At 37.3% G+C, this 13378-nt stretch overlaps 1 protein-coding gene across 1 annotated transcript; it reads right to left on the reverse strand.

Moving 5' to 3' along the window:
* Nucleotides 1–11182: 11182 nt before the first annotated feature.
* LOC125472501 (22.0 kDa class IV heat shock protein) lies at nucleotides 11183–12192 on the reverse strand. The gene has a single exon (XM_048574072.1). The coding sequence runs from the start codon at nucleotides 12039–12041 to the stop codon at nucleotides 11421–11423; it is 621 nt and encodes a 206-aa protein (XP_048430029.1). The 5' UTR covers nucleotides 12042–12192; the 3' UTR covers nucleotides 11183–11420.
* Nucleotides 12193–13378: the final 1186 nt, after the last annotated feature.

The raw sequence follows: 13378 nt of genomic DNA on the forward strand, positions 1-13378 counted from the left end.
AATAGTGGGTGGTGCTATTTGATTTAAAGACCCGAATCAAATGGCTTAAAATCAATCAATTTATATTCGTTATGTATTTGTTTACCAATATATTTGCAAACGCTATCCAAAACTTGACAAAGAAAAGCCGAATGCTTTAATTTCAGGACTTAGTTCTACAATCCCATAGATTGTCTTTAATGGCTTGTAGATGTAACTAAGTAGTCTCATCCTCACAATCTTCCTATTGATAATGTATCATTGGAAGAATATGTTAGATAAGTCTAACATGAGAAGGACAACACTTTTTCAAATACAAATTGTTGTATGAAGAAATAAGAGTTGCTTTGAACAACCCTTAATCAACACAAACTTTAGTGCTTGTCTCTTTGTTACACGAACAAGGAACTTGAGAAGTAAGCACAAGGGCATGGACACTTTATGTGCCATGATTCTTCACTTACAAATTGTTGTATGAAGAAATGAGAGTTGCCTTGAACAACTCTTGAAAGTTTGTTATTATGTTTAGAACATAATGGTTGGTTGACAAAAATAGTCCATTTATATGGACTTATGATGATTTTGAATCATTGAGTGTTGAAGTGTTAAACCACTTAACGAGACGGAAATTAGGCAAGGACTTCACCTTTGTGTCCCTATCCTAATGGTTCACTAAGTTTATTGTAAACTATATAGTGAACAATAACCGCACGCTCTCCAAATCGTTTGATGTGTATAACACATTTGAAATGAGTTTCAAGAGAGATAGTGGGAGTTTAGGGACCATGACTATTGTAATCAAAAGGGAAGTCAAATGAAGAAGGCAAAATAACTCCAAGGGAACAAACTTTCTTTATGAAAGGATGGACATTGGAAGGGGTATTTGCAAGAAATGTCTTGCAAGTGTCAAGAACACACCTTTCGAAGGTATTGTAAAATGTTCTTGAAAAGTTCATAACAGTTGGTTCTTCTACTTGAATGCATGATTCTGTATTAGTAACTATGTTTTACAATTGTTGTAAAAGTGTGCTAATAAGAAGTAGAAGATTAATGAGAGAAGAGAAAGTACTTCACAATCCAAACGTGAATCGAATATAGATCTCTGCGAAAGCGGATTGTACTTACTTCCTCATATGAACTACCAAAGAAATTGGAAAATACTAAAGATTGTCTTTACATTCCAATTTTAAGGAACTTAAATCCGTCACTATAGTAGAGATGGATGAATGTTTTGTTTGACAAAACATTGTTCTTTATTAATCAATAATTAGATTATTGTAATTTAATTGGTTGTCTCTATAGTAGAGATGATGTGGTAGTTTAACTGTTTAGAATACGATGATGCTTAAAACCCAAAAGGTTGCAAGGGAGTGACTAATCCCAACTGAGTTGTGACACCTCTAAAACATAAGTTACGAGTTGGTCATAGATGGATGCTTTGGATCGTTAGATCCGGATCCAATACCTTCTTGTTAAAATTGTATAGAGGCGAAATGTTCGAATCTTTATTCTTTTGGAAAGAAGAAAGAATCACAAAGTTGTTGAGGTTAATTCACTTAGATGTTAGTGGCACTTATCCACAACATAATACTACTCATGTTGTATGACATTCACCGAAGATCACTCTCGGTTGGACTATAGTTTATTTTGAATAAACACAAGTCCAAATACTTTGCAAAAGGTTTCAAACAATTCAAGAAATGTAAGTAGATGAGTAAGACGTCTAAAGTATTTACCTCCTTAGATTTGATCCAAGGTAAAAGTAACACTTTAGATTAATTTCCTTGAAAAATATCAAGGAAAGTAGCATCGTAAGATAATGAATTTCTCCATTAGGAGAAGAATGAACATGAATAAGATTTAGTTCGTTGGACATTATCAATTACCCATATATATATGATATATACTTCTAAGACAACCTAGTTCCTATACCACAAGCTCCAAGGTTTATAAACCGTCTCAGTTGAATGGTTTGGACATAATATGGGTTTCCGAAACCATTATTAAGATAGTCTTGATAATATATGTCTAAAACAATAAATCACAAGACAGGTTAGTTGTAGAGATCCATCCATCATGGATCTTAGCAAGCTAGTGGGAGCTATAAGCGTCTTATGAGAAAAGATCAATTGTTTGATTTCTCATAAAGATGTAAATGAATCTTTTGTTTACTAGGTTTACAAAAGATTAGTGGGAGTTGATCATATTCCTAAATTTGAATATATATACATGATATATATTAATTTTGAAAATGAAAGGAATTCTTTATCGTTAAAGTTATGACTTTAAACATTCTATAATGATAGAATGTATATGGGAGACATAGTCTATATACATGGGATGGAAATCTATAATGATAGATTTCAAGATATAATTGGATTATATCAATCCCTAAAATAGACAATGAGATGCTAGGAAGTTTCTCATATGATGATAAACTTCAATTAGAATGACAATTCTAGTGAGACTAGGAAGTTGTTCTTCTCAAAGGGAATGTACCATTTGACTCCCAAAGAAATAATGCGTAAATAGAATCCTTTATGCATACGCAGAAAAGTGATTTATGTATTACATATTGTACGAAAACATTGATATAAGTTGTACCTAGAACGGTACAAGATGATATCAGTGCAAGCCCAGGATCAGAACCATGGCAACTGTCAAGTGAATCCTTAGGTATTTAAGAAATACTAAGGATGGATTCCTCAAGAATGAGGAAGAATTAGAGTAACGTAATGGAAGCGTAAATGTATTAGATTATGAATCTAATCCATCATAGAATATCTCTTCATTATGAATGAAGTGATAATGAGATATCTCTTTATTATGACTAAAGAGATATTTGGGTGGAAACGTTAAAAGTAATGACTTTAATGTGTTCCATCATGTATGCAAAATATATTGCCATATAGAAGCTTACAACATTGTTGTTTGGATGGGAAAGTTCATTCATGAACTCTCCATTCGGTTCCAACCAGAAAGTGTATGACACTAATGGGGCGATAGCTCAAGCCAGGGAATCAAGGTCTCATCAAGGTCTGAACTCAAATGAGAGACTGAACCACATGATTGAGAATCATGTATAATGGTGACGTCGTTATTCTCAAGGTTGCTTCTATGGATAACATATAGATATCCATTGTCTAGGCCTACTACTCAGCCATTTATGAAATGACTACAGAAGAGGTATCATCACTGATGACTAAGCTGATTGGCTCTAGTGCAAGTGGGAGATTGTTGGAAATGTGCCCTAAAACCAATCATATGATGATACTTTATGGACATTTCACATGTTAAACTAATCTAGTTTAATATTAAGGGCAAACATTATTGTTTGAGCCGTCTCATATAAATGTTATATGCTTAAACGATAAGTCCAAGGAATATGTGATTGGAAGAATGCGATCTAAAGAAGTTAGATTCATGAGACCATTCTTTCGTTGACACATCCTAAACGTTCCTGATCATAGGATTGTCAATTGGGCATTGACAGTCCGTTAAGATCAGTACGTGCTATGTCTTCTCTCAGGGAGAGTGACTAGTCTCGAGTCATTGGTGTGTGTGACATCAAGACAATTACGTAGGTGCTCAATAGAGAATGAGTTCACTGAACACGATCAACGAAGAGTTCTCATATTCATGTCACATGAGAACTCATGGTTGGGATAATGCAAATTAGTCTTTTGACCTGAGGCATCACAGTTGTCTTGTGGTTAGGTCCTTAATCTTTGATTATGTCAAAGTCACTCCATCAGGAGGGTGTCCATGGCATCGTTGGGGTTAAGCCACTTAGCCATGGAGGCAAGTGAATGCGCAACAAGGGATCTCTAACCTTTAAACTGTTTGAGGGAGAATACTCTATGATATGATTAAGAATCTTTGGCCAAAGTATGAATGAGATTTAGGAATGTGTTCCAAATCACATTCAAGGTAATCATATAAGCACAAGACTCACATTGGATAGTAGACATGAATAAACTATCAAACCAAACAATGTGGTCAAGAGTATTGTATTAGAGAAAGACCGTATTGCATTTGTAATCCTAAAACTGAATAGGTTCTCCACCTCTTCTGATTAGCTTGGGTAACCATGACATGCTGCTAGGCGTCAACCATGGTTTGTGGAAGCCCTAAAAGTGTATTATCACTAACGGGAGAATTGAAAGTAAGTTTCAATTCACAATCGATTAGAAAGAGTTTTAATCGCCCACTGCCTCGCTAAAAGGAACCTAATGGATCGTTCACCGAGTAAGGTAGAGTTTGAAGAAACAACGGAGATGAGTAAGAATAATTAAATGGTTTAATTGTTTATCTAAGGCTAGGATTAATTAATATGTTAATTAATCAAACGAATAAGTTCGTTAAAGACCTCGGGTTAGTTTTGGGCCGCAAGGCCCAATGGGATTTGAATGTCAAGCCCATTAACTCAAGTTGTATGACAACTTGAATAAACAAAGGGCTTGAAAGCCCAATAAACCCTATAGGCTTGCCATGTTAGAAGAATATGGCTTTTGGTCCATTAGGTCACTTATTTGAAGGGACTATATAAAGGACTTTATAGCCTAAAATTTACATATGGTAATTTTTGGGGAAAGGATGAGAACACAAGCTCTCATTTCTCTCTAAAATTTAGGCCAACCTTGGAGGGATTATCTAGCAATCAAACTCCTCCAAGGTCACTCATTTCTTCTTCATTATGCCTTGGTGATGAATCATTAGAGGTTCTCAATTTTGGGAACTTGGAGAAACCTTTTCATCCATCCAAATCCATGGATCTAAGATGCAAGGAATGAAGGCCCTCTCTTTGGGTGATTAGCCTTTGCTTATGCAAAGAGGAATCTACAAAGGTATTGATTTCTCAACTCACTTTGTTTTGAGTTGAGTCTTGGTTCACCTATCTACTAGGCTTTGAATTTCATGGGTAAATGTTTTGTTTTTTAAGTGCATACAAGCATGATTCCGCCTTTAATTGTTAATTGCATGCTATTGATGTTGCTTAAATGAACATGTTTTTCACAAATCTTCCTTCACTGAGGGGGCGCAAAACAAAACAAGCGGACCAAGTTATATATAAATAATACTAAAATAGTTATTCTTCAATGTACTAACCCCCAGTTTAGAAAACTCATATAGTATAATAAGTAATAGGTTTGTCTCTATTTTTTTTTTTTTTGAACATTCCAAACAACTACCAACCTATTGAAATTGTCGCATCTGTAAAACCCAGCTAAAAATCTGTTAAATTAACTAGGGATTATTTTGTCTCCAAAATAAATAGAAGGTCATGGAAGCATAGCCTCTACCAACTAATAGTCACCACCACCTCCATCAAGCCTTTAGCTTCCAAGCTCAACGCAAAACAACCAACTCCACACTACAACTCAAGTCGCCCAACATCAAAAAGAAAGTCATGGAGGTTGCTGAAATGATATGAACTTCAATGATGTTGCCACCAACATTTTCACCGCCACAAAGAATTAGAAACTTTACAAGCTGATAATCCGCATATAAGGAAAACACATAAGTAGTTCAAGGGCCCTAGAGGCTTGATCTTGAAAGAAATGAAATTTTTTCTTCAAGGGCTATAGAGGCTTAATCTTGAAAGAAAATTTGAAAAGGGATAAATCAACACATACTTATGGTGTATATTGATTTTTCATAATTTTTTGACAAAATACATTTGGTGTATTTTGAGACTTGGACTTTTTCCTTGTAGTTGTGGGGAAAATGTTTTTCCTTTCTTTGGTAGGAACCTCCTTCAATTTTGGTAATGAGGGTGATTTCCTTCAAAGTGTTGGAAAGCTTTGGTGATTTCCCTCGAGGTTTTGGAAAGATTTAATGCTTGCCCTTGGGTAAGTAGGATGTGCATCTTTTTCTTTCCCCTTTGTCTTTTCCACAGCAAAGAGGGTATTTTCCCTTTTGATTTGGGAAACTTGAAGACTTGTCATTGGTTTGGGAAACACGTCATCTGACTTGCATGCCAAGTTTGAAGTCGATTTCTCTTTTGGAAAATTCTGTAAAAATATAAGAAACGTAGCTTTATCTCTTATTGTTTCAAGCATATATCGCACACCACTAGGAAAAATCGGAAAAGCCTTCAACTCGTCATTTTCCCACAGCTGCGCAGTTCTGACGTGAAAACAACTTCTGCGGAATTAGCTTTGAAAACTAGAACGTTTGGCTTTAGGGAAAATTATGAAATTTGGACACAATGATCATCAACCTCTTAGCTTCCTTCTCCAATTGGCCTTGCATCAAAACTCCTCTGGAAAGCTGAATTATCACCAAAAACATACTGCTTGCGCAGATTAGCTGAAACTTGCCATTTTTTGCTTGGAATTTGCTTCGTTCTTTTGGTTGGAATGTACTTCCTTCTTTTGATTTTCCTTTTGCTATTTGGTATGTACTATCCCTTATAATATTAGGAAGAAATTGACCCCTATTTACAAGACAATTGGGTGTGTGTTTTTACCACAACACACCCTTGTCGTGCACTGCCATTGTGCTTGCTGTGCCTTGTAGCTGCTATTGCTGTGCCTTACACTGTTTGGAGCTTGTTGCAATGCATCACTTTTTACCACTTGGTGCTGTGAAAAAACTGCAGCGGGGTTTCGTTGTGTAGTACCTTTTGGTTACAGTTTTCCATAGGTGGTGACGTTGCCGTGCAGTGCAAGAAAGTGTGTGTGTAATCGTTGAGGGGTTGAGTAGTGCGATTGCACAACATTTTGGTTTTCTTTGCTATGGTAGCTTGCTTTGAAGGACCGTCTTGTAACTTCCCTTTTTGCTGTGTTGCTCAAGCTTTGTGGCTGATTTCTTTTTGTCGTGACTTTGTCATCGTCACTCTTCAACGCTCACGAGGTTTATCTCGCATGTCTTTTGCTTTAGTGAAGCAATCTTCTTTTTTTTCTTGCTGTCCCACCTTATGCTTATGTTGCCTTTTCTTTTTTTACGTTGCAGCCATGGTATTTTTCAAGTGCTTGAAGAGCAACACCATCATTATTCTTGTGAGGGAAGGTGATTCACAAGATAGGGGAACGACATTGAAACTTTATGCGTCGTTGACTAGTCCTAAGGCACTTGTTCTTCCTGCAAAAGACAACTGGATGCATATCAAGTTGTGGTCTTCTAATGTATCTTAGGAGGTGATGAATTTTAGTCATCTGAATACGAAAAAGAAAGTGTGCATGTCGAGGATTCTTATTTTGAATCCTTTGCACCATGTTCGTGACAATCCACCAGCTTTGTTTGAGCTTCTTGGCGATCGTATCTGTAGTGGAGTTATGACTTGGAATAGCACTTTGTCAACTATTGGAGAAACCATCTTTGTTTTTTGCTCATTTTGTAATACGGCTTTGTAGCCGAATTCTTCCTTTAAAGAAATAAAGTATTCACATTCTTGAATTTGCTATTTATTCTTTAAAGTGTTTGTGTTTTTATTGATGATGTGATTGTACTTGAAGTTTTGAAGTTTCAAGTTTCCTACGTACCCTTGATTAAGGAAGGATCAAGTCATAATGTAGCTCAAAGGAATGATGGATTGCTTTTGATGATGATTTTGATTTTTTTTTTCTTTTTCTATTTTGTCGTACACAATTTATGCTCTTGCGGGCCAGGAGTGTTAGGTGTCGATTTTTAAACTCGTGCGAATAAGAAGTGTCAAGTGTCGTATTTTAAGCTTGTGCGAATAAGGAACATTGGGTGTCACCTTTTAAGCTTGTGCTAACAAGGAGCATTGTATGTCGCCTTGTAAGCTCGTGCGAACAAGGAGCTTTATGTCGTATGCAGTTTAGGCTTATGCAGGCAAGGAGCATTGAGTGTCACCTTTTAAACTCCTGTGAACATGGAGCATTGTATGTCATCTTTTAAGCTCGTGCGAACAAGGAGCATTGAGTGTTATCTTTTAGGCTCGTGTAGGCGATGAGTACTGTGTGTCGCCTTTGAAGCTCGTGCGAACAAGGAGCATTATGTGTCATCATTTAAGCTCGTGCGAACAAGGAGCATTGTTGCCGTGTGCAGTTTAGGCTCGTGCATGCAAGAAGCATTATGCTGTGTGCAATTTAGGCTCATGCAGGCGAAAAACATTTTGCCTTATGTAGTTTAGGCTTATGCAGGTGAGGAGCATTGTGTCGTGTGCAGTTTAGGCTTATGCAGACGAGGAACATTGTGTGTCACCTTTTAAGCTCGTGTGAACAAGGAGTATTAGGTGTCACCTTTTAAGCTCGTGCGAACAAGGAGCATTGTGCAGAAAGTGTCGTGTAGCTGGAGTATGGACGAGAATGGTCAGGCGTCACTTGGAGAGGCATGAGATCGAAAGATCCAAACGTAATCGTAGTAGTATGTGTTGCAGCCGTGTCTTCAAGTTCAAGCTTGATCTACCTTTGTTGTGCTAGCTTTATGATAAGCTCCTTGAGGACGAAGCACTTACCGATAGGATGACTTACCATACGATGGTATTTGCAGTACCTAGGATCTTTAACGTGATTGATCTCTTCGGGGCGCTTGCATTTAGGTAACCCAATCACCTTCTTTTCCAGCAAGTTGTCTAACATTGCAGCTATGTCAAAGTTAGGAAAAAGGTATGTCTTCTGCTCTAGTTCCCTCAAGGTGTTTTTGTACCTATGTTGGGTGCGAGAAGGCTCACTTCTCTTTATCTCCTTTGCTTTGTTCTTGGAGGAGATCTTGACGAATGCAGAGAAAGTCTTGATAGGGGTAGTATGGACGGCAAAAGCTTCCTTGACGAGTTTTTTCCAAGTCTTGTCTACCTTTGGGGCAAACACCTTATCCTTTTTAAAGTCGGTGATCGGCTCATTCTTCTCATGAATGTCAATACTCAGCTTCATATCATGGGATTAAGTTGCCAACTCTTCAAATGTTCTCGGTTTTATGCCTTGGAGGATGTAATGTAACGCCTAGTGCATACCTTGAACACACATCTCAATAGTGGAGGTTTCAGAAAGCCAATCTTTGCAATCTAGGCTTAATGTACTCCACCTATTGATGTAGTCGATGACAAGTTCATCTTTCCACTATTTTGTACTTGTTAGATCCAGCATGCTTACGGTGCGGCGAGTACTATAGAAACGGTTGAGAAATTCCCTTTCAAGCTAGTCCCAACTGTTGATAGACTTGGGCTTGAGGTCGGTGTACCAGTCAAAGGCATTACCTTTTAGCGAGCACACGAACTGCTTAACGAGGTAGTCTCCCTCCGTCCCAACATTATTGCAGGTTTCAATGAAATGGGCAATATGTTGTTTAGGATTGCCATTTCCATTGAATTGCATGAATTTAGGTGGTTGATAACCACTTGGCATCCTTAAGGCATCAATCCTTTTAGAGTATGGCTTTGAATACAGCACGGAATCATGCGAGCTTCCTTCATATTGCGCCTTGATTGTGCTTGTGATCAGCTCTTGCAGTTGTTGGATAGAAAGATCACATAAGTGTCGCAGCTAGGTCTACCTCTAGCTTCTCCCCATCTTTGTCCATCAGAGGCTCCTCATTTTCATTAGTTTCCTCCTTTGGTGGATTAACCTTTGGGTCAGCTTTCTCGTCATGCTGCGCCTCCAAACAGTTGACGAGTGTAGCAATCTGTAAGTCATTTTCCTCCACGGTCCTTGTCAGCCTTGTGATTGCTTCGCTCATTTATGCTAGCTGCTCTTTGATTGAAGTCGCACCAGTAGTTATGATTTGCATGGCTACGGGATACAAGTTGTAGCTTGAGTCGGTATCGGAAGTCAATGACTTGAAGTACCTCCTCGAGCTTTCTTCCCTTGGCGCCCTTAACGAGGCCAGGGTGATCACGGGCTCGGGCCTCGAGTGCTCTTGCTCCTCCGGCAGAGTTGATGTAAGGGTGGAAGGCATAACAAAGAGAGCTCTTGTCTTGCTTCAAGTTGTGATGCCCTAAGTGCCACCACTTATGGCAAGGATGTTCGTGTTCTTTGCGTTGGTTGCGGGAACAACTTGATGGATTTGAAGACAGATCTTTGTAACACTATCTAAATTCTTACCTCTCCTTTTTAATTCATTCAATTGTTTTTGGTTTTCACAAAAGATTTAATAAAATATAAGTAACTATGGGTTAGTTATAAAGATACATGGAAAGATTTTGAAGGGAAAAACTATAAACGGTCATCTTGGATTATGGGGTGAGCAAAATTTGGCCTTTTTTTTTTTTTTAATAAACAATAGTATCTACACTAAAAAGGTGGAAGAATGGGCTAAGCCTTACATAAGCTTGCCATAATAATATGGTTCAACTTCGCCTTTCGCAAGAATTGAACCTAAAACCTTTAGCTTACAGGTGAAGAAGAATACCATTAAATCGTAATACTAATTAGCTCTTTATTGTGCCACCTTAAGTGTGAAGTATTTGTAAATATTTGGTTGATTGGAAGAAAAGTTAGGAAAAAAATATTTTAAAATAGTGTAAATTAATTGAAATAAGTTGTCAAAAGAAGATCGAGAAATGCTGACATGATTTCCAAAATGAAATTTGTATGTACTTTATCGTTTTAGTTTAATTCCTACAACCAAACAATAAGTTGGTTTGCCACGCTTCTTTGATTCAATTTTCAAATTTTCATAGTTTCAATGTTTACCAATCCAATCTGTTCTATTATACCAGAATAAATATACATATACTTATCCTCAACTTTTATCATACATCGTAAGTGTGTTGCATTGTGTGACATGTTATTCAAGCACAAAAATGATGGTACAGCTCTGATAAAGAGGTGGATGTGGCATCCACATACACTCCATGTTATTCGTTTCAAATTTGTGCTCTTCAAATTATATTCGAAATTCGTGATCCGAAAGTCTACTCTTTTGTCGATGATGAGTGGTGACTTGCACTTGGAGAGAAAACATCCACAATTACCACAATCTCACACGGCGACTAATCCTTAGACCACATACATAATCATTATTCTAAGACTCCGGTACTAGGCAACTAATCACTATTCTAAGACTCTGATACCAGGCAACTGACCACCACAACGATTAATCCTTCAATCGATAGTGAGTTCGTGGCCTCCAAGCACAAACTGCTTTCAAGCATCCAACGTCGCGACTCTCGTATAAATAAGAGTTGATGCTCTTTCCTCTTAGAGATGCACAAACTCACTGCTTCTTTTAGATTAAAAAAATATATGAACCAAACTTGGACAGATTTCGTGGCGTGTATTTATATTTATTTATCATCTTGAAAGATAAAAGATAGCTTATTTATTCGAAAATTCAAACTCTACAAACTTACAAGAGGAGTCGTGGAAGATCGATAACATCCTGAATAATTTCAAGATGATCCTCAAACAAACCTACGATTGAAAGAGAGAACTTTGTGAAACGGTGAGCAAACCATTACAAATTCAAGGCACATAACGAAACAAGACTTTCAGCCAAACTCGAAGCAGGGCACTTAACGTCTCTTGCTTTCTAAGTTACAGCTCTTGCTTGGGCTCGCTACTCTTGAGCTTGGCAGGTTCATCCTGATCTCCTCCTCCTCCAGTGCTAGAGATGCTGATCACCCTAGGAGTAGCCTTGATTTTATCAGGGGACAACTTGGCCAGCGTCACAGTGAGAACCCCATTTTCCAACTTGGCATCGACGGCGTCTAAATCCACGTTCTCCGGCAACCTAAATTGCCTCCAAAATTTTCCATAAGACCTCTCAACTCGGTGCCAGTGATCCCCTTTCTTGTCTTCTTCCTTCTTCCTCTCTCCACTCACTCTCAGAACCCGGTTCTCCTCCACCTCGATTTTCAGCTCCTCCTTCTTGAGTCCCGGGACATCTAACATTATAACATGGCCCTCCGGCGTTTCTTTCCAGTCCACCTTTGCTGGTGAGAGTGCCAGCAGGGTGTCTTCTTTGTCAAGTTCAAACGGGAGCTGTTCTAGCACGCGGAAGGGGTCTGGAAAGCGCTCCGACCAGAGATCGACTAGAAAATTACTTCCTGGTCGATCCATGAACGGCAGCAAGGACCCATTGGATGACCTAGAACTAGAAAGAAAAAGCAGAAAGCTCAAGGCGATGAGAATATTTCGAGAAGGTTGTTTCCTCATTTCTCTAAATGGTTTATTTGTTTGCAGGAATGGATTGGTGTAGTGAAGAAGAACAGATCGATATGGCAGTGTCTTGTGCCTGCTAGCTTTGTCAGGGTTTGGACATGTTTATCTGTGTATTTATATAGCGTGGAGGTTGAAGTTATGCACGGGATGGTTCTTGAAACTTCCAAAATATGCTAACTTTACTTAGACCCATTTAGAGAAATCAAGAACGTTCCAGCTTCATCCTTCCTTTCTGTTTTTTTTTTTTTTTTTTAATTTTAATTTTAATTTATATATATATTTTTATCTCCTTTCCTTTATTTATTGTTGATTTATTTATAATTATTTACTTCACATACCATACCAAAAACAAAAATAAAAAAAAAAAGTTTGCTGTAGAGATTTTTTATTTTTTTTTGGTTCCTATTTACACCCAATAGGAGATGCCAAATACTTAAAATTAAGTGAGTGAATTTTATGTGAAGCGTCCTGAGTTCAAGCACAGTAATATATCGGCCCTAGCCCAACCATTTTATTGGGCTATGGATTGGGCTGATCCTGGCTCGATAGGTTGGCCCTAGCCCAACCTTTTTGTTGGGCTATGGACTGGGCTGATCTTGTTTTAGGCCGAGCTTTATTCAACTAGATTTCAAATGGGCAGGGTCTAGGCCTTGCATTTTTGGCCATGGACTGGCCCAAGCCCTGAGGCCCTGTTCTTAGACCCAGCTCGATATGTCCCGACGTAATTTGAATACTTTTGAACTTTCCTTAAAATAATATATAATATAATTGACTATATTAACCAAATAAATAACTTAGTTCTTTTTTATGGGTCAAATAAATATCTTAGTTCAAATGGTAATCTCTACTAACTAATAAAACATCTATACTAATTAATAAAACACTCATTGTTAACTAAAATTCTATGAAATTACCAGTTTAAACCTCTAATTAAAATAGAATATGAATAAGAAATATGAGACAGAAATGTAATTTCAAACAACCAAATTTTGCTATTTTTTTTTCAAAGCTTCATCTACATATAATCCTAACATATCTCTAATTAAAATTATTAAAAAAAATTAAAAAAAAACTTCTCACTCCCGCATACTCTATCACTCTCTTCCTCTCTCATTCTATTTCAAAAACAAAAATAAAAAAATTTTCTCACACACTTTGTGTGTTCCCATATGCTAGTGACAACTAATGAAAGTAAGATGATAATTGACAATTAATAAAAGTAAAATGGTAATTGAAAACTAATAAAAGTAAAATATCCCAAGTTCATTCTCAACAAAATTACGATTTTTTATAATTAAATGAAATGAATTGTTAGTAGCACTCAAAAAATC

Source organism: the organism of the source record quoted next, unplaced genomic scaffold, assembly GCF_019419815.1.
Source record: "Pyrus x bretschneideri cultivar Hongxiangsu unplaced genomic scaffold, Pyrus_bretschneideri_v1 Contig7, whole genome shotgun sequence".
NCBI lineage: Eukaryota > Viridiplantae > Streptophyta > Magnoliopsida > Rosales > Rosaceae > Pyrus > Pyrus x bretschneideri.